Here is a 20537-nt window from a genome sequence, read left to right as displayed (position 1 = left end):
ATGTGGGGATATGTAGAATGTACCATCCTTGAAGAAGGGACCCTTTCTAGACGATGAATCTGCTGCTGCCTTCATCTTGGACTCCCTGAGCTATAGAATTAAGCACCAAGTTTATTGTTTATAAATTATTCAGTGTAAGATACTCTGTTATAGCAGTCTGAATTGACTGTGACAGTTGCATATTGCCTATTTTCTAGATGTTAAGCCTTTAGTAGAGTATATTTGTAGTCATTGTTAACTAAATTAATTTTACAATTGCCAACCAAGTGACTGTGATATAGCAGACATTTGAAATGTTACTTTGCAAAAATATTAAAGAAAAAAATTGAAAATGTTTAGGAAAACAAGTCAGATTTTATAATGACCCTACTTTTCTTTGATAGGTTTTATCTAAACCACTAAGTGATAGGATAACTTTATCTTAACATATTTGATAGGAAGAAATAATACTTCTACTGGTTAAGGTCATAGATCTTATGGTGTGGGATTTTTCTCAAGTACTGAGTTAGTATATTTCCCCTATAATTGAAAAATGCTGGTTATATCCATTCACTTTGCATTGGAAAACTATCTTTTAACAATAGTCATGTGCAGGAAGGAGAAGAATCCCATGCACACTTTGGTTTCTGCAACATGACAACATTCTTAAAACCAGAATTGATGTGTGAAAGATTAAAGAAGCAGAGGAAATATATTTCCATCTACCCTGGCTAAATCTCCCTTGAAAGTAGAGATAAGAAACAAAACAAAAAATCCATTCCTTTTAGAAAATGATCCTTTAACCTATGGGTTAGTTTATTTTTTAAAAGAAATTAGATTCTGGGGCTACACACCACTCATACCACATATAATACAGTGGCTTCATCTCCTATCCAATATATCTCCATGACTTAATCAGAGAGAACATTTAAGAGGAAGAAAACTAGGAAAGGGATGAGCTAACTCAGACATCAATAATTCATTTATTAGAAATAGGAGTAGCGTTTGAAATGCCAGGAGACTATTTCATTTGGAGGCAGACATTTCTATTTTTAACCTACAACTATGCAAGGTAATCTGAATGAAGGCAGAGACGAATCAAAGACTGGTGTCTAGGGTCTCTTCTCATGATGTTATTTCTTCAGTTTCACTTATTTAGATTTGACATGCCGCTATTTGGGAACTTGAATAAGCAAGAAGAAAAGGAATTTTATAACTTTGTACTTCAGAGGTGATTTTCTTCACCCCAAAGTTTTAGCATCAGAAATGCAATCATGCAACATCTGACAAAAAAAAAAATGTGCATAAGGTTTTGAGGGTCTCTTCTCTATTAGTAGTCCAGAATCTCATACTAAGTAACCTTCCAATTCAACCCATTAGTGATCTGTATTCTTTTGTCATTGTTTAAATTTTTGGCACAGCACCACTCCTAAAACTTGTCTCAGTGAATGCTGAATGAGTGAACAAAAGTACCCATGCATGAAAGAATTCAAAGCCTGCTTTGAAACCTACTGGTCTGATTGTGTAAAGATAAGCTATTTGTTCAGCAAATGCCTCAACTTACCTATTATATGACTGGAAATGTCTTATCCCCACCATCTTATATCCAGTTCAAGGACTCACGCCCCATTAGAGATGGGATAAAGCAGGCTGTGGACTTAATGAGTTGTAGCTTCCAGCCCTCAAAGAATCAGAAAAATCTAGCTAAACCCCACCAGAAATAAACAGACTTCCAAGTCATAATTTAGGTTTGAAATGTTCATATGCAAGCATATTTTGAGATAATTATCATTTTAAGCGATTATCAAGAATTAGATACATGAATAGAACACATAATTACAATAATAACATCTATAATTATCTAGTACCTATTATGTAGTTAGCTTGATGTTTTACACATTTTATTGCTATTCTTTAGAGGTAAGTAGTATTATGCCACTTTAGAGATTAAAAAAAAAGTGCGAAAGCCCAGGGCAGCTAAATCCAAACAACAAAACTCATCAGGGCTAAAAGTCAACTCTACTAAACTACAAACCCACTCTTATTCCCTAATGCTATGTGACCTCTATCCAAACAAAATTATTGATCAATGGATCCATGCTTAAAGACAGACCCATACATCATATTTATGAATGTAACCTCACGAGCAGAGAGGATATTTTAGCCATAAATGCCTGAATACATGCTCTTCGTTAGCTAAATAAAACAAAAAATCAAACAGAATTATTTAAAAAAGATAAAGGGACACGGGATCCATCAGGGCATTGCTGACTTCCATAAAATTGAGGTAGGGGAGTGTTGGTTTAAAAATGCTATATGTCACTGTCAGGACTACAAACCTCAGCACACATCTGGAACAATGCAGGATCCTCTGACAATCAAACTCCCACTGCACTCAATGAGCCATGGAGGGTGCTGAGAGTAAGACAAAACAAGAAACACTAAGATAACCTAGAGAGCATGACCTCGGGATTCTTCCAGAACAAAGGTCTATGGGAGTGGCCAAATTTAAAAGGAATTCTTACAAAGAAGTCAGTTTTAAAAAGGGTAGTTTTTCAAAAAGCTAGTATTGAAAGAATTGCCTTTAACCAGGCATCATGGTTAGCAATCTTGGTCAGGTCAGACACTGCCTTGGAGAACAGTCACCATCGCCCTTGAAAGTCTCAATGCAGAACAGCTTCAAGTAGGTCAGCTGTGCCTAGCTACAGGGCTCCTCACTCTGGTCTTCGTTTCTACCAGAGCCACTACTCTTGTCCCTCCACATCTGGCACAAGAATACTTTGGGTGCTAATTTGACAGAGACTTTCTTAGAGTTTTCCTCTTTCTCTTTTCTCTCTATATGAATACAGACGTGCTAAATTTAGTGAATGGATACAGCACAGTGAGTTCTGCTCTAATGTTTGCTTTTAAAACACCAATTTCTTGCAAGATGATTGATAAATGAGGGAATGTTTTGAAGAACTGTGAAATCTGCATTTGTTAACACCGGATTTTGTCACAGAAACTCTAGGTGAATGCAACAAACACCCCACGTGAACTGAGCCCTGCAGAAGCACACAAAGAATGGCACAGTGTGGGGGCACAGTGGTCCTCACACCACCACACCTGGTTCTGCACCTCCTATTTCTAATTCTATGTGATCTGTGAGCTCCCAGCTCTCCAGCAGGGCTCTCTTGGGGTTGGAGGGAAATAATGCATTCTGCTTAACACTCTCCTTTCTGTAAGTTTTGTGTTTTCTTCTCAAGTCTCTAGTTTTTCTATTTTTTAATTATTAGTTTTAATATTTCTCTCTCCTTCTTGCTTTATTTGGGGGAAGGGCACTGGGGATTGAACCTGGAGGCATTATACCTCCAAGCTGTATCCCCGTCTGATGTTATTTTTCATTTTGAAACAGGGTCTCAGTATGTTGCGTAGAGCCCCACTAAGTTGCTAAGGCTGGCCATGAATCTGAAATCCTCCTGTCTCTGCCTCCCAAGGACTGGGATTACAGGTGTGGGCCATCATGCCTGGCTTATCTTTTATTTTATTTTTCTCTCATACTCTTTCCTCTGGCACACAGTGTGGTAGATGTGTAAACAGGAGTAGATATACAGAGCACATATGTCCATCAGCACCCTTCAGATTATCTTTCAAGGTAAAGTACCATCATTATTGTAGTTTTATGTATTCCTATATTCCTTAACTAATTCCTATATAAAATATGTATTTCATATATATATATATATATATATATACACATATGTACACACACACACACACACAGGCCACCATATTATGAGATCTTTGTCATGTGTGTGGGGATGATTCATGACATTATTGAATATTATTAGATTCAAACTCAATTTTTAAGTCAGATCTACAAACCTCAGCACACATCCAGAATAAGTTTGGGGGTTTCCAACAATCAAACTCCTACTGCACCATTTTAGGATTTTGCAGAGTGATATGATTTTTAGGAATTGCACATATTACATGATAGCAGAATGAACTGTATGTTGAAATTTATCAGTGGGGAGGTACGGAATTCACAGTGAAACTGAGAGGAAGATGCAGAGATGCCCGTGTTTCCTTGGCCCACACATGCTTATCAGTAGTGACCTTTTAAGTACTGAATGATTCAAATCTTCTTTTCGTTGTTTCATGCTAATTTCGTATACCAGGCTAAAAAACAACAAATCATGTTGTCTGATATGATAATTCCTTGTGTGAAAATCGCTAAATACTATACTGTAGACAATAAAAAGCAGATCTGAAAACAAAAACTATCCAGGTTAGTTTATCACTTTCTCTTTTTGTTTGGAAATTCTAGAAAAGTCTGGGTATCTCATTTTGTACATTAAAGTTTTCAACAGAGACTCTGATCTGTCATATCTACTTGTTGTTAATAGCAAAATAAACAAACACCAACAACAAACAGTATATTTCTAGAGCTATTCTGCTGAGACTATTTTGTTGATGGCAAAAAATGCAAAAAAAACCCCAAAATGCATATGTACAGGCATAATTCTCTAGGTCATATGGCTTTATCTAAATTTATAGACTTACTGAATCAGATAGTACTAGCTGAGAAATTTTCCCCTAAAGACAAAAAGTATCTGATTGGAAGGAACACAACACAATAAATGGACAAAACAGCTCTCTTTGCAACTTCTGTGATCTCAGCCTAAAATGAGTAAATAAAAAATCCATATGAAAGTATCTAAATCAAAGCATTATCCTAGAGGAGCTTTGCGGTAAAAAGAGTAAAAGAAAGTTAATCAATGTGATGTGGTGATTACAAATACTAATCTTTTAAGTAAGATAAACCATTCTCACCTACTTACTGAAGAATATTAAAAGATCTGTGTTATCCAAATGGATGTGCATTTCTATTCACATTCTCCAAAAATGATTATACAGCTGAAGAGTAAAACACTCCTCTTGACCCAGTAGGAGGACTAGGAAAAATAATGCATACCCCAAATGGCAATCATTCTTTGAGGTGTTTGACATATATTAGTGGAAAATCTAGTCACTTACCAAGAGAGTGAAGGAGAAATAAAATAAGAAAGCCCCCAGCAGTAACCTCAAATGCAGTATACAATCAAAATTTATTGAACAGAATAAAGGAACTCTTTTGGAGAAAACTGGGTTTTGCCTCTCTCTTTAGCGCCCGTATCTCTAAATGAATGGATCACAGGCCAATACTAGAAGAAGGTAATAGTCCCCCACTTTCATTTCAAGATCTGGAAACGCTGAGCCATTCCCCATGGCTCTCTTTGCAACCACACTTAATATGTGAATCATTCCTTTTTCTTACTGAGAAACTTTGGTGGAAAGACACTTATTTATCTTGCATCAAATTAAGGATCACGCATCTCCAAAAATCTTGAATAAAATCCTCTGGGCACAAATAGAAAAAAAACCTCCTTGCCAGCCACCCTTCATCTGAGCCTTACTTGTTCTCATTGCTAGCATCGTAGCGAGGCATTGGATCCAAGTCGTTCCCATTCACATCGCAACTCGCCAGAGCATCCTATGGCCATAGAGGAGAGAGTGAGAGAAAGGAAATGGATGGTCATTAATTAGCCACTGCCCCACCAGCACATGCATTCTCAAACACATTTCTTCAAGAGAGTAATTAGGTGAACTCATGCACCAGGGTTCACTGATGTCAGAACACCTGAGGGAGGTGACTACTAGTTCAGTAATAACCAGTGTCATGTTTTCTCCCTTATGATGAAGAAGAGATGCCTGGTCCACTAAGCCAGCATGTCCTTCTTCATACCTAGAATGACCCAGTTCATGAAGTGCATGTTTCAAGGGCATCTTTTCCTATGAAGTGCTCCTCAAATACCTAGTAGCATAGTAATTTATTCTCCTGGCTCTTTCCCTAGTCCTCACTTGGTTTCTGGACCTTGCAACTTCTTCCTCATAATTTAAAGATTTTAGAAGAAAAAAAAAACTATTCACGTATGATGGGTATGACAATTAATTACTTTTATATTTATTCTATTGGGCCTCTTGGGACTCCTATTAAATAGCATATACTTGTTTTCAAATATTGCATTTACTGTAAAAGAGCCTATGATTCAGACTTTTATAATACTCAGTGGCTTCTGGAGCAACCCAAGTAGTGAACACGATTTTCTTATACTAAGGTTTGAAAATGGGAAAACGGAACCTCCAGGGGGGGGGGGGGGACTGGATTTACTGGTTTGTTTTTAAAGATGGTTACAAAAACAAAAAATCTCCAAGATACCAAAAAAAAAAAGAAAGAAATGCTGAATCGTGACCATTGTTCAAATTTATATCATCATAGGTAGCTTTTTTTTAAGGCTACTTTGAATTTTCTTGCACTTTATGATTACTCCTAATATCAGTATTAGCAAAAGTCGAATTTTTTTTGTTTTCTGTCTTTATCAAAGGGTCACGTTTCTGAAAATAAATTTTAGTACACAGAACGTGAAATGTTCAGGGGAATTAAGGAAAATATACATTATATGTAAAGATGGCGAATTTCTGCTTCCTGTACCGAGGAGGCCCTTCAGTCCCTCTTAGTGCCTACTAAAGATTACAAAGTTTTGGAGTGAATCTAATATAACTTAATAACTTTATTTTATAAGGAAACAGAAGACTCAAACAGGTCAACTATTAGTCTATTTTGGCATGAAACAAACCAAGACTGGAACCCATGCCTTTTAATACCTTATCTAATATGTTTTCTCTACTGAGAGGGCACCACCGTTGCTTATTATTACAGGTCATTCTAGGGAATTATCTTTCAAAATGGAAAAAAATTAAAAAGGTAAATAATGTAATCACAATTAGGGGAAACTGGGTCTAATCAAATGCAGTTGTCTGCAGTAGGGAGCAGAGGCAATAGGCAGTGAAGTCCTGCTTGTGGGTGACAAGAAAGGCAGCTCTGGGGGAGGGGGCAGCCACAGGTCTGATCTCATACCTGACCCGGGGAGGAGGTCTTCCGCCCTCAGCTTCTTCACCTATCCAATGAGGAAGACTGACCTGTGGCTTCTTGTACGCTTTGAGCTTTGTAAAGCTGCTGTTCCGTTGCTCTGTGAAGAGGCACACCTTTATCTGAATGTGCCTATCCTCAGCCTGCTGCCACTAAATTATTTGTTCAAAGGAGAACTAAGGGGATTTGTGGTTCCCTATCTTAAAAAAGGAATTTACTGATTCATATGGACTACTAGGAGGCTGATTGCTGCTGTCCTTTTAAAAAAAAAAAAAAAAAAGGTGGTAGGGAAAGGAAGAGCCACAAACTAACTTGAGAAAAGTTCTATGTCTACTATTTTCCTTAAAAGAAACAGAGTGCCACCTGTCTGTCTGTCTGACTGGCTGAGGAGAGTGTGTGGTGCTGGTAAGTGATGGTGGTGGTGGTAGGGTGTCTGCTACTTTATTGCTTTCTTTCAGCAGGCCAAGGGCAAACAAAAGTAGAATAGTGTTATCTCATTCTTCCTGTACTTTAAGGGCTGATCTTTTCAAGAAAGGAAAAAAACACAGAACCTATTGTGTTGGATATCTTGCTATATATTTTTTAGTAGCTCCCCTCCCTGCCCCCTGCCTCCACTTTTTAGATACTGGGGATTGAACCCAAGTGCATTCACCCCCAACCCTTTTATTTATTTAAATTTGAGACAGGTCATTCTAAGTTGCTGAGGACCTCACTAAGTTGTTGAGGCTGTTCTTGAGCCTGTATTCCTCCTGTCTTAGCCTCCTCCCAAGGACTGGGATTACAGGCATGCACCAGCACTCCTGACCCCTCCCTCCTTTCTTTTGTGGTGCTGGAATTTCTTTTGTGGTGCTCAGAGGCATTTTCTCTCTGAGCTATACCCACAGACCAATTTTATTTTTAATTTGGAAACTTACTGTTAAGTTTCTGAGGATCTTGCTAAATTGCTGAGGCTGTCCTCAAACTTGTGATCTTCCTGTCTGAGCCTCCCAAGTACTGAGATTACAGGAGTGTGCCACCATGCCTGCCGCCCCCCCCCCCCCTTTTTGGTACTAGGGGTGGAACCCAGGAGCTTTCTACCTCTGGGCTATTCTCCCAGAATTATTTTATATTTTATTTGGAAACAGAGTCTCAGCAACTAAGTTGCTGAGAGCCTCACTAAGTAGCTGAGCCTGGCTTCGAACCTGTGCGATCCTTCTGTCTCAGCCTCCCAATGTCTCAGCCTCTCAAGCATGGGGATTACAAGCTTTCACCACCACGCCCAGCTCTCTCCCCTTTTTTAATGCTAACATAAACCCTTTTGCTGCCTAAGAGGAAAGGCCACAGAAAATACACACATAGTTTTGCATCAGATCAGGATGAGTTCTCTCAATGCCATCATCCAGGATGGTCACCACGATGTTCTTTCCCGTGTAGCCTCTCTTCCAAGCTCCTTCAATATTCATATCCGATTGGCACGGATGTGTGTTGTCACTGCAGTGCTAACAAAGGAAAAAAATATTGCAGATTACTAAATAGCGAGGAGACAGGAGAATTACCCAGTTGTTAAGGTAATGCATTTAGCCAACAGCAATTTGGTGGGTCGCCTGGTAGAGGAGAAGCAGGACCTCCAACCTAACTAGAGAAGACGGGAAGGAAAGATGCAAAGAGAGCAAATCAGTAGAAATCTTCTCTCAGCTGTGATCTCTTCCAATATTATAAACCCTTTGGGGAAACATAAAAATAAGATATATCCCAATAGCAGAATAATGGCTATGGCATTTCTTGTTATGCATATACTAATGAAACACAGTCATTGTAGCACTTCAGTTATAAATGCAAACCAGATAACTGAAGCACATATACTTTACAATTTCTTAGGCAGGCACCTAAGAGCCAATTCAACCATCGCTGGAACGAACCAGGGTGATTTCTGTGCGGTTATCCAGAGGTAGGCTTCTGTGAGAAGCCTATGAATGAAAAGAATAAATAATAGGTTCTCTTGAACTTCTTTCACTAAACTAACAATGCCATAATTTACGGGGTAGACAGACTTATTCAATGCTACTTTAGAATGGAAAGAATAGTGCAAAGTCCAGGAAGGTGCCCTACACAGAAAGCTGCATGTGAGGGCTTCCAGGGGCAGGCTGTAAAACACGGAACCTGGCTCATTATGGGTGGAAATGGCATCCTCAAAGGCCACAAAGCACCAACCAACTGCAAATGGAAGGAAGCCAGCAGCTTTCCTGGTACAATTTACTAGCACTTGTCCAACCCCCACAATCGTTTCCTTAAAGCCTATCTCTTTGAAATATCCCCTGAGTGGCACCGCTTTCCAGGTTCTTGAGAGGAGTGAAGGGAAAGAGATGTGCTTCTCCAGGGTGCTTAGCAACACTCGCCACCCAGGCCTTTCACCTTCTGCTACTTTCCTCCTGCTGCAGCAAACACTTCAGCATGAAGGGAATGGAAAAGAATGCCAGGCTGCCTGTGCTCCCAGTACAATGGAGACTGCCGCTGTTGTTTCATTTATTAACACACTGTACTAAGCACCCACCACATTCTGGGTATGGCTATGCACAAGGAACCTGAAGTCCTTGTTCTAAAGAAGGGACACAGAAAATAAAGAAACAAAGAAAGAAGACCATTCCAAGTGCTCAGTGTGTTTTTTAAACGTTACAGAGAGTGATGTGATGATTCCTGAGGGCCTTGGTGGGGTGGTCAAAAAAAGACTGTGGTCTTTGTGAGAGCAAGGACATGACTGATAAGAAAGAGTTGATGAAGCTAGGTGTGGTGGTGCATGCCTACAATCCAGTACTTGGGAGGCTGGGACAGGAGGACTGAAGGTTCAATGACAGCCCCAGCAACTCGGCAAAAGCCTCAGCAACTTAGCAAGATCCTGTTTTCAAAATAAAAATAAATGGACAAGTGAACTGGACAGACACATCACAAAAGAAGAGGTACAAATGGCCAATAGATACATGCAAAAATGTTCATCATCATTAGCAATCAGGGAGATGCAAATTAAAACTATACTGAGATTCCATCTAACCTCAATCAGAATGGCAAGCATAAAGAAGTCAAATAACAATAAATGTTGGTGAGGATGTGAGGAAATAGAAACTCTTCTACACTGGGAGTGCAAACTAGTTTAGCTGCTATGGAGATCAGTGTGGAGACTCCTTAGAAAACTGTGAATGGATCTACCATACAATCCGGCTATATCACTACTGGGTATCTTTTCAAAGGAGTTGAAACTAGAGAACTACAGTAATATATGCATACCCATGTTTATAGCAGAATAATTCACAATAGCCAAAATTATTGAACCAACCTAGGTCTCCATCAACAGATGAATGGATTACAAAATTATGGGAAATACACACAATAGAATTATATTCATCAATAAGGAAGAACAATTATGTCATTCATAAGATGGGAAGACTTGGAGAACATTATGTTAAGTGAGATTAACCAAGCACAGAATGAGAAGGGACATATATTTTCTCTAATATACTCAAGCTAGGGAGTATTTGGGATACCAGAAGGACTCCAGTTAATGGAGGAGAACTCAGTGGAGCCAGGGAAGGGTAGGGGAGGAAGAAGGCTGACATTCATTAATAGAAATGCTACCTGCGACTAGGTGTATACATGTGAATATAATGTTAACCTGGACATTTGGTAGTGGGAAGGAGGGAAATAAAAAGGTGAGGAAGCACCAGTTACTGTATAAATGTATGCCATTGTCAACATGATCTACACATAATGTGAGACTATAGTGCAGCAATAAAAATAAAAAGGTTGGAGGTGTAGCTCAGAGGTAGAGGGCCCTGAGCTCAATCCCCAGTACCAAAATAAAGAAATAAATAAATCCTACAAGAAATGCAAAGACTATGTGACATGGATAAGAGCACAAAGAGGAAGAAGATCGGTATTACTGGAAGAAAACAACAACAACAAAACAAACAAACAAACAAACAAAACCCAGCACAGTTGACAGTAGAAAGCAAAGTAGGAAAGGAGGCCAGGTCAGATCACACCGGGCTTTGCAGCCATGATTTGGATTTCACTCCAAGTATACTCTCAGTACACGCTCCTTTCTTTCCAAATCTGGTCCCTCAAAATCAAATGCTAACCAGCTACAGAGCTTGCAGTGGCCCTAGACATGAATGATATTGATTCATTTATTCTTTAAATGGGACTTCCATTTGTCAAATGTTATAAGTACATTTGAGTAGTTTCAAGAGTACACCTATATAGTGATGTCAGACACCAAATGCATAAGGAATAAGGGCTTATAATCTATTTTTACTGACATTCTATGTTTCCCCCACCTCCTGACTTCTTGGCCTTGTAGATACATGCTCTACTACCATACTGATCCAAATTTCATTCTTTCTCCTTCCTGAAGCTTTCGGAGTACAACTCTGGACCTACCTCTCCCACAAAGCCATTTTTCCCTTCCCTGTATTTATTTAATAACACACGCATGCACACACACACACACACACACACACACACACACACACCTACCTACTGGCTAAATATCTCTGAACCAGGGTTGACTGTTGAATTCTGGATGTGTTTTGTCTCCCTGAATTGACTTAAACTACATCTAAGCAAGAATTTCAGGAAATATTGGTTAACTACAGAACAGAAAAGCGGGTACATCCTCAAATTCCTTCCAAGTCCAAACCTGCCATTATGCTTAATGCTCTGATCTCTCCAGAGACACCTGGCCAGCTAATACATGGTTAATAGAAATGATAATGAAAAAACTGCTGCAAATTTCCAGAATACCTACGTTTTACAGAGGTCTCATTCTGGCCAAGAGTGTGGGCCTCTCCTCACCAAATATTTTAATTTAACCCAAAGCAACCTTGACAGATTCATTTCATTTTCTTTGCAAATCCTGTCATGACCACCTGTGGTATCCATTGTGACACTGGGTGATGTTAATGTGGCCGGAGAGGTGGGCTGGAGGAAGGAAATGCACAGGAAACGGGTAACCCACAAATGGGATAACCATCCCGGAGCACAGGGGTGCTGCCTGAAATTGTAATTATGAAAACCAAAGAAAACCAGCCGTCTATGGAAAACATGTGTGTCAAAAGTGGAACAAGCAGTTCTCCCTTTTCTACCTCACCTTCTGTTGAATCTGACTTCCCCATTAAGTATTCTGGTACCAGTTTTTTTTTTTTTTTTTCTTTTACATCCACCTCCATGGTGTTGGTAGGAGGTGAAGGAAAGGAAATATCTATCTGATGTATTTATTTAGATAATCTAATATAGCAGGTAGCCAAAATGTCAAAGGGGTGGGGGGAGAGTTAACAAAAGCCTTGAGTGTTTCTTGCATATGAGTAATAGGCTGTGGACACTAAAATCAGAATGCTAAATCTTACTCAATGTGAACCTTAGGTTTTTAACATATCCCCAGTGACCTAGGCATCCAAATGTGTTTCTAATGTACTTGTTTCATATGCCCAAGACATTCAGAGAGCAAAAACTATAGAAAATGCTCACATCACCCAATACTGAGCAAAGATGAGGAGTTTCTCATTTCCTCAACTACCTGAGTAGAATACTCTTTAATTAATTAATTAATTTGCAGTTCTAGGGATTCAACCCAGGGGCATTTTACCCCCAAGCTTTACCCCCAGCCTTATTTCTTAATCTTTATTTTGAAACAGGGTCTCACTAAGGTGCAGAGGGCCTCACTAAGCAGCTGAGGCTGGCCGCGAACCTGCGATCCTCCTGTCTCAGTCTCCCAAGTACTGGGATTGCAAGCATGTGCCACCACGCACAGCTAGTAGAATACTCTTTAAACTGGGCCTCATACACTTGCCAGGAATCTACTTTCATCAACTCCCAAAGGGAGAAGGAGCACATAACTGGCCGCGATTCCCTCACCCCTCGTCAACCTTAGGTCTGCTGGCGCTGGACCTAAAGATGGGTGTCACCTCCTATGCAGGCCAGCCAGAAACTTCCAGCTTCCTGATCAGAAGACAATCACACATGTGCACAGGATATGCCAGATAAATATTTATAGTACATGTATGCACCTTCCGTTCTGAATAATATACGGTGCTTCAATGATGGTCTATGCATAAAAGGTAAAGTATTTAGAAACAAGACTGGGTACACAAAACAAAAATATCCTTCAGGAATGACAGCTACTCCCAGGGTCTCCTGCCTTCTCTTCTTTTTAATTCCAATTATTTTTATTGCATTCATTCTTTTTATGAATGCAATTTTAAAGAGAGTTCTCTGTGAGTTCAAGAGCTTTTTCCATACCAGGGTTATGAGCTGTTCTGCTTATAAACCACTATGGGTGTACCCTCATCTCGTGTATCTTCAGAAACATATTACAGTGATTGCTAAATGAAAGAAAAATTTATATCCTTTGTTATGTTCCCACCATCATTTCCTTCATATTTAGGGGAGGGAGTAACTCTTGACATCATTCTTTTTAAACTTCTTTAAGTCCTGACAGGCTCCAAAGATACATTTTTGATTTTTGAGGTGCTAGAGATCAAACTCAGGGCGTTGTGCATGCTAAGCAAGTACTATAACACCGAGCTAAATGCCCAGTTCTCCTCTGCCATTCTATATGCTGCCGATGACCTGCTAACTTTAAAAGCATTTGTTGTTCATTATTATTTATAAGACTGTATCTATGACTATGTTAATAAGAGAATATAATTAAATTCACAAAAGTTTGTTTTAGAAGAAAAATACCTGGCAAACTTTGCAATATATATATATTCTTGAAATGCTTTATAAAATCGTGGACCTTGGGAGTTGTGATAAACATAAAACATTAAAATTACTATTTCTGTAAGTGGAAATAAGGCTAGCGTCTACCAGGTCCTTAGGCCAAGCATTGTACTAATTGCTATATGTGGACAGTATGACTTAAGATACCATTAGAAAGAGGTATTTTCATCATATACTTTTATTATTAGATGATAAAATAAGACTTAACTAGCCTTGGTAATAGTTGTTCAATAGTGGAATAATAATAATAATTATTATTATTATTATTATTATTATTATTATTATTATTTTGGTAGTACTGAGAAAGGAGCCCAAGACATTCTAGCTTTAAGCTACAGTGGTTTAAAATAAAATAAATATAAAAATAAAAATATAAAATAAAAATAAAAACAGACTTTGTTTTATTTTTATTTTAAAACAAGAGCCTCACTAGGTTGATGAGCCTCTCTACTTGCTGAGGCTACTGTCCAACCTGTGATCCTCCTATCTCAGCTTCCCAAGTCCTGGTATCACAGGTGTGCACCACCATGCTCAGCTCAGGAGTGGAATTAGAACGCAAAATCCCAAGCAGCCTGACCCCAGGACTATGGAAACTAGGATAAAGACTAGGACAGAAAGAGCAAGGTTCAACATACACAGATGAAAAGGGAAGGGGTAGAAAAGGAGTAGACATGGAAGAATACTGCTCCATTCTTCAGCTAACAGAAATGTCACCGGCCTCAGCCCCGTGGTTGGTGCATTCTAGTAACTGAGTAGAATAGAGTTACACAAGACCTGAAGGATCTCCTAACTTTTCCTTATTGCATTTATGGTAACACACCCCTTAGGAAACACCAAATTTCCATTTGAATCCTATCAATAACATAGAATTGACTTTATTATATACCTAGTCCAGCCAGGTGTGGAGGCTCGCGTCTGTAATCTCAGTACTTGGACGGCTAAGACAAGAGGATCACAGGTTCAAGGTCCTCAACAACTTAGTGAAGCCTTGTTTCAAAAAGATAAAAAAGAGCTGGGGGTGTATCTCAGACACAGAACCTCTCCCCCACCCCAGGTTAAATCTCCAGTCACTTACACATACACACAAGCACACGGCCTTTATTTACAGTGTTAACAAATTTTCATGTTTTAACTACTCATATCATAGCTAGCTCTAAATTACCACAGCCACACAATTCTTGAATGTGCAATCAAAAGCTTCCAGAAGCTGTTAGAAGGCAAGCACAGCCAGTGTGAGTACCGCTGCACTTCTGATGAGCTCACTCACCCTCTGACGGGTCTGATGTCTGCTTCCCAGTACTTGGCATCTACTGGGAAGTACTTATGTTTAGCACCTCCTTTGTTTCTTCAAGCAATAGCTTCATTCCTCTTGCATGTGTTTGTAGAAGACCTTTAAGGTTTCTTTTCCAAGGCTACTTGAACCTTTGTGTAGCCTCTGAACCTTTGTGACTACAGCCATTTATGATGAGCTCTCCTTTGAGCACATGAAGTAGATCCTGTGCCTACAAAACCCTGGATATCTCTACAGACTTTTGACTATCAAAATTAAGCCCTGTTAAGTTCTAAGATGTTTACTATTATATCTACAGGTCAATTTGATGGACTTCAAACCACAAAAATGCCTCTGGCCAAAATGAAGCAGAGGATGAGTATTCAATTTGTCGATTATCCAGAAGGTTCAAAGGAGTCCAGTAAGTTTTAGTAACACCAAACTCAGCATAGCAGCTAAGCATATGAGCTAAGGGGAATCAGACAGGAGAGTTTGAATTTTATTTCTGCTTCTTTCCAGCTTACTTTGAACACAGAGAATAGCCATGAAAATTAAAGATGATAAAATACTGACGAATAGCTGTTGTTATTGTGATTTTCTATTTTCAATGATAGTGCATTCATAGACATCATCAGTGTTCCCCATAGTTTGGGGAAGAAAACCTTAGTGTAAAAAGATAAAAAGAAAAAAGATTGTTGTAAAAGAACAAGACCCTGGCTTTTTTCATCATCTCAAAGTTAGGTTAGACAAACAAAAGAGCAATTTATCATTTGTAAGGATATTTGTGTTAACCTGATATTTACATTTGGAAATGGGAGACTGAGTTGGGCATGGGGTGTATAAAGAAAGAACAGGTCCAACTGCCTTCTGGGGCATTGGTCAAACATTTTGCCTCTTATTAATCATTCTGTTTTACTCCATACATTTAAACAATGTGCCAGTTCTTCAAGAATCATGGTTCCGAACTACTACAACATAGTTTAGACAAAGGATTAGTTCTCAAGTTACAAAACTTTAAGATGTCTCATGTGATACCAAGAAAACATCAGAAAATAGTGGATTTGGGGGAAAGAAGGATGTGGTATACAAGATATGTCTATGTAGAAGCAAACAAAAAAATCAAATTCTGACATTCAATTATAATTGAGGATCAAGAAATCAAAGCAGAGCTGCCAAAGAATACCTAGATTGCTTTAGATTTAATTAAGTCATTTGTAGCATTTTTACCTTTTGTGATCCTCTGAATATTTCCAAACCTGACCCATCTTAAATAGAAACTTTTATTCTTAAAAGTACTCAATAAAACAAAATCAATAAGCTAACATGATAAACCAATAATCACATCTATCTCTCTTTTAAGGAATCGTTACATGTCTTCTATTAGCATTTAGCAAACCAGTTTCAGCTCTATCACCTGTTCTTGATACTAAAGAGTATCTGGCATCTCTAAGACTTAGTGGGCATTTCTGTGATGCTAAGAACAGACTTGCCTTTTATTTACACAGTCCTCTGCACCTACAAGTTCATTCTCAAATACTTCAGGTCCAAAATTGGAGTCAGGCTTTAGAAACTGGGTCTAAAACCATTGCCTCCTCTTCTCTCCTTCAGTTTACCACCTGCAGGTCATTCTCTGTACATGACACTGTCTCTCTTGTCAAGTCCTTGGAAACATGGAATTATAAAAATACATGGTAGGTATTATAGTGGGGACTGTCATGGGACCTGGTCATGGGGAAGTATAGGAAGGCCGAGAGAAAATGCCATAGATCTTGAGTCCCTAAATGTGACTGACTCATCAGAAGGCAAGTGGGGAGGAGAAAGACATGTTCCATCTTGGTAAAGGTACGCAATGAAAGACTGAATATTAATGAAATTGGGGGGGGGGGGACCAAACTCAGCGCTGCTGGAGGATTTAGTGTCAAAGAAGTGAGATTGGAGAACAGGTAAAGTAGAAAGAGCTGTGACTGGCGAGGTTACCAGGGAGTGCATATTATATCAAAACCAACATGTGAGGCTATCAGTCTGGGGGAAGTAAGCCATCCAGAAAGGCAGGAGAAAATAAGCCATTAGGTTGACACAGCTCAGCTACAGAAGAGCTGGCTGAACAACTGGGAAGAAGGCCATGGGGACAGATCAACATGGCAGATTCTAAAGCAAATTCCTAGATACTTGTACATTCAGTAAGAGTTCTTTCATGGGAAGCCCAGTGCTTCTCTGCTCGACCATACAATACTTATTCAATCGGTAATCTCTGATCATGTATTGTTTATGATTGTCCCACTGAAATTATAAGCCACTCGAAACAGAGTCTCATTATGTATCTTTAAATCTTTAGAGTCCACACTAAAAATATTCAGTACATCAGGAATCGATTTTTATTTAAGGGTGTGATGGTTAATTTTACATGCGAACTTGTCTGGGTTAAGAGATACCCAGATAGCACCAAAGCAAAATACACAGTATTTTACACTTACACACACACACACACACACACACACACACACACTTTGCTCTGTTTCTTTGAAGTACTCCAATAAAGGAAGAATTTTAAAAAAGGAAAAAGTGAATTCTCAGATAACATGTGCAAGAAGACAATTGACACAGTTAAGACATACAATCCTGATAATAGGACAGAAATCTCCATCTTTTACAAACTGACTCATACTACAGCATCCACATATTCGATTTTGCAAATGTAAAGACAAGATGTATCAGAACTAAAGCCCTCATAGAAAATCATATAAGAAGAGAAAAAAAGAGCCGGGTGTGATTGCACACACCTGTAATTCTAATATTTGGAAGGCTGAGACAGGAGCAACACAGGTTTGAGGCCAGTTTCAACAACTTAGCAAGGCCCCCAGCAATGTAGTGAGATCCTGTTTCCAAGTATAAATAAATAAATAAAATAGGGCTGAGAGGATAGCTCAGAGGCAGAATGCCCCGGATTTAATTCTCACTACCACAAAAAAGGAAAACATTAATTTGAGGGTGCTGAATATCCTGGCACAAGAAGTCAGAAGAGATATGACAAGTGGTAGATGAGTTGTTATACCCTACAGGCCTGTTGCAAAATTCATCCTAGAGAAGAAGAGCTCAGAGTTGCAGAAGGCTGTTTTCTTCGTGGCAGCACAGGGCACAATCGAAGCAAACACTTCTCACCTGCTCTCTGGTTTTTGGAAAATGGATCGATTCATTCACTTGTCTCCTAAGTCATGCAGCAAATTCTTCTATGAGTTGAAGAGAAGCTTAGCTCTACCAAATGACTTTCTTTGTAGTTGAATTTAATAGCTGAATTTAAACCAGATATTTCTTACTATACCACTCTCTTTCCCAAATAGTGCAATTAGTAAATTGTGCTTGCTTGCAGATGATCTCAATTAAAATATTTTCTTTAAGTGCCTATAAGCCAAGAAGCAATTCCTAAGCTGGAGCTCATGAAAATGAATTTTAGAAGCAATGGAGTTGCATTATTTAATAATTATGGGACCATTAGCAGGAAGCAACCCTCATTTGCTTCTAATGTGTAATTTCTTTGTTTACATTGTTTACAAAATTCTGCTTGCATAGAACCCTTCATCCTTTTGGTCCCATCTATGGAAAAATCTGCCCAGAAACCCCTGCCAAGGGGATCAGAAGTGGTGCTAAGAGAACAGAGGATGTGTTCTTTTCTTTACAATAGGTAGAATGGAATATGGTTTGAACTAACTTCAACAAACAATAGTCCCACTACTTTTATCTTGTTAAAGTTATGAAAGAAGTTTAAAAATGATAGAAAATAATCTCTTTCTAATGTTGGAGACACATAAAAGGCTGACTGGGAATTGGAGTGTCGTTTGAAAATATGTGAATACAAATTTACTAATACATCATGTTTCTTCATTGGTATTACTTTACAAATGACAATATTCTTACAGAACATAAGGACAGAGCCAATAATTTTTAAGGTAAAAAAATCCATTTTCGGTTGAACAAATAATGAAGAGCAGGAAAGTATACCTATACGCCATTCTTTCAAACCATCAATCATTCTACCTCCAGGTTTTGACAATATAAACATTATCTCTTCCAGGCATAGTTGACTGGGTGAATGAACAGACAATAGACAGACAGAGAAATAACATATGTAGGTTTATATTTCAATTTCTCTCAAATTCATTTTGAAGGCTGAACATCTTCTCAGGACCCCATAGAACTCTTGAACAATAAAAGCAACTTTAATTTTGCCAAATTAAACACTAAATTTAATAGCATCTAAATGATTAAGTGCTCCCCAAAGACTTATCAATTAAAGTTAAGCCACAAAGGTGGTACATATAAGAAGGGATGGGAGAAGAAGAGAAGATCAAACTCGTCTAACAGTGACGTTGCGTGTGTTCACGTGATGTTGTTTTTGTACGGGTCTGGGGATGGAACCCAGGGGCACTCTACCTTCAAGCTACACCCCCTCCCCTATTTTTTATTCTTTATTTTGAAACATGGTTTCACTGAGTTGCAGAGGGCCTCACTAAGGAGCTGAGGTTAGGTGCGAACCACCACCCTCCTGTCTCAGCCTCCCAAATGCAGGGATTACAAGTGTGCGCCACCACGCCCAGCTCCCCACATGATGTTCTTGTGACGCTCACATAAGACGTCCTTTCCCAAGTAGAAACCATTTGAACTTTGCTAACAAGCTTCACCTGTTTAAACTCAGCATGCAGAGGAGAAGAACTTTGGCTTTAAGCATTAACAATTGTTCCCCTAATTTTTCTCTCCTAAAAAGGCACTCAAGTAGATTCCTAAATGGCAAAAAGGTTTATTATTGTGTTGGAATTGTACAGAGGGTACAGAATTTCAAATGGGTCTTTCTGAGGATTTTTTACTTTGCTTCTCTCTAGTTCAATGGACTTCCTGCCTCGACTTTCTGAACATTCTTATGGTCCTGAAGCAATTGTGCCATGCTATTACTTCAAATAGATTAATTTCTATAAGAAATCTGTATTAATTGTGATAAAGGGACTCTCAAATAGGAAATAATGTTATCAATAAGTCATTTTTTTCCTTTTTTCTTTTCTTTTTGGTACTGGAGGTTGAACCCAGAGGCATTTTATCTCTGAACTATAAATCCAACTTTATTATTTATTTATTTATTTACTTACTTACTTACTTATATATTGCAGTACTGAGGATTGATCCCAGGGACAGTCTATCTCTGGGCTACACCCCCATCCCTATTTTATTTTTTTATTTGTAAACAGGATCTCATTAAGTTGCTGAGAGCCTCACTTAGTTGCTGAAGCTGACTTTGAACCTGCCATCTTCCTGTCTCAAACTCCCAATACTGGGGTTATAGGCATGTGCAATAAGTTCTTGATCTTATTCTTCAAATGAAGCAATCTCATCAGAAGAGGGAGGGCAGTCAAAACCCACATGAACCACATCTGGTCGCAGCACAATCTAAATCCAACCTTGCTTTCCTGCCAACACAACAGCCCACTTGACATCATAATTCTTTATATTTTCCTAGCACAATAAATTCTTCAGATAAAGCTAGCCTTTTTGTTTTCGTATTATCAAATAATAGGTCTAGCATGTAAATGTCCTAAAATA

At 38.7% G+C, this 20537-nt stretch overlaps 1 protein-coding gene across 2 annotated transcripts in view; it reads right to left on the bottom strand.

Annotated features, from left to right (window-relative positions):
- Positions 1-20537, bottom strand: part of PCSK5 (proprotein convertase subtilisin/kexin type 5) — a gene marked incomplete at both ends in the record, with an annotated part of 434445 nt that overhangs the window by 298508 nt on the left and 115400 nt on the right. For both annotated transcript variants that reach the window (XM_080709117.1, XM_080709118.1), the window contains 2 exons: positions 5418-5494; positions 8266-8409. In XM_080709117.1, coding sequence (XP_080565243.1) covers positions 5418-5494; positions 8266-8409 — 221 coding nt within the window. The remainder of the gene's footprint in view (positions 1-5417; positions 5495-8265; positions 8410-20537) is intronic.

This window comes from Muscardinus avellanarius, assembly GCF_963383645.1.
Source record: "Muscardinus avellanarius genome assembly, chromosome: 13".
NCBI classification, from domain to species: Eukaryota; Metazoa; Chordata; class Mammalia; order Rodentia; family Gliridae; genus Muscardinus; species Muscardinus avellanarius.
This window is presented reverse-complemented; position numbering and strand designations above follow the sequence as displayed.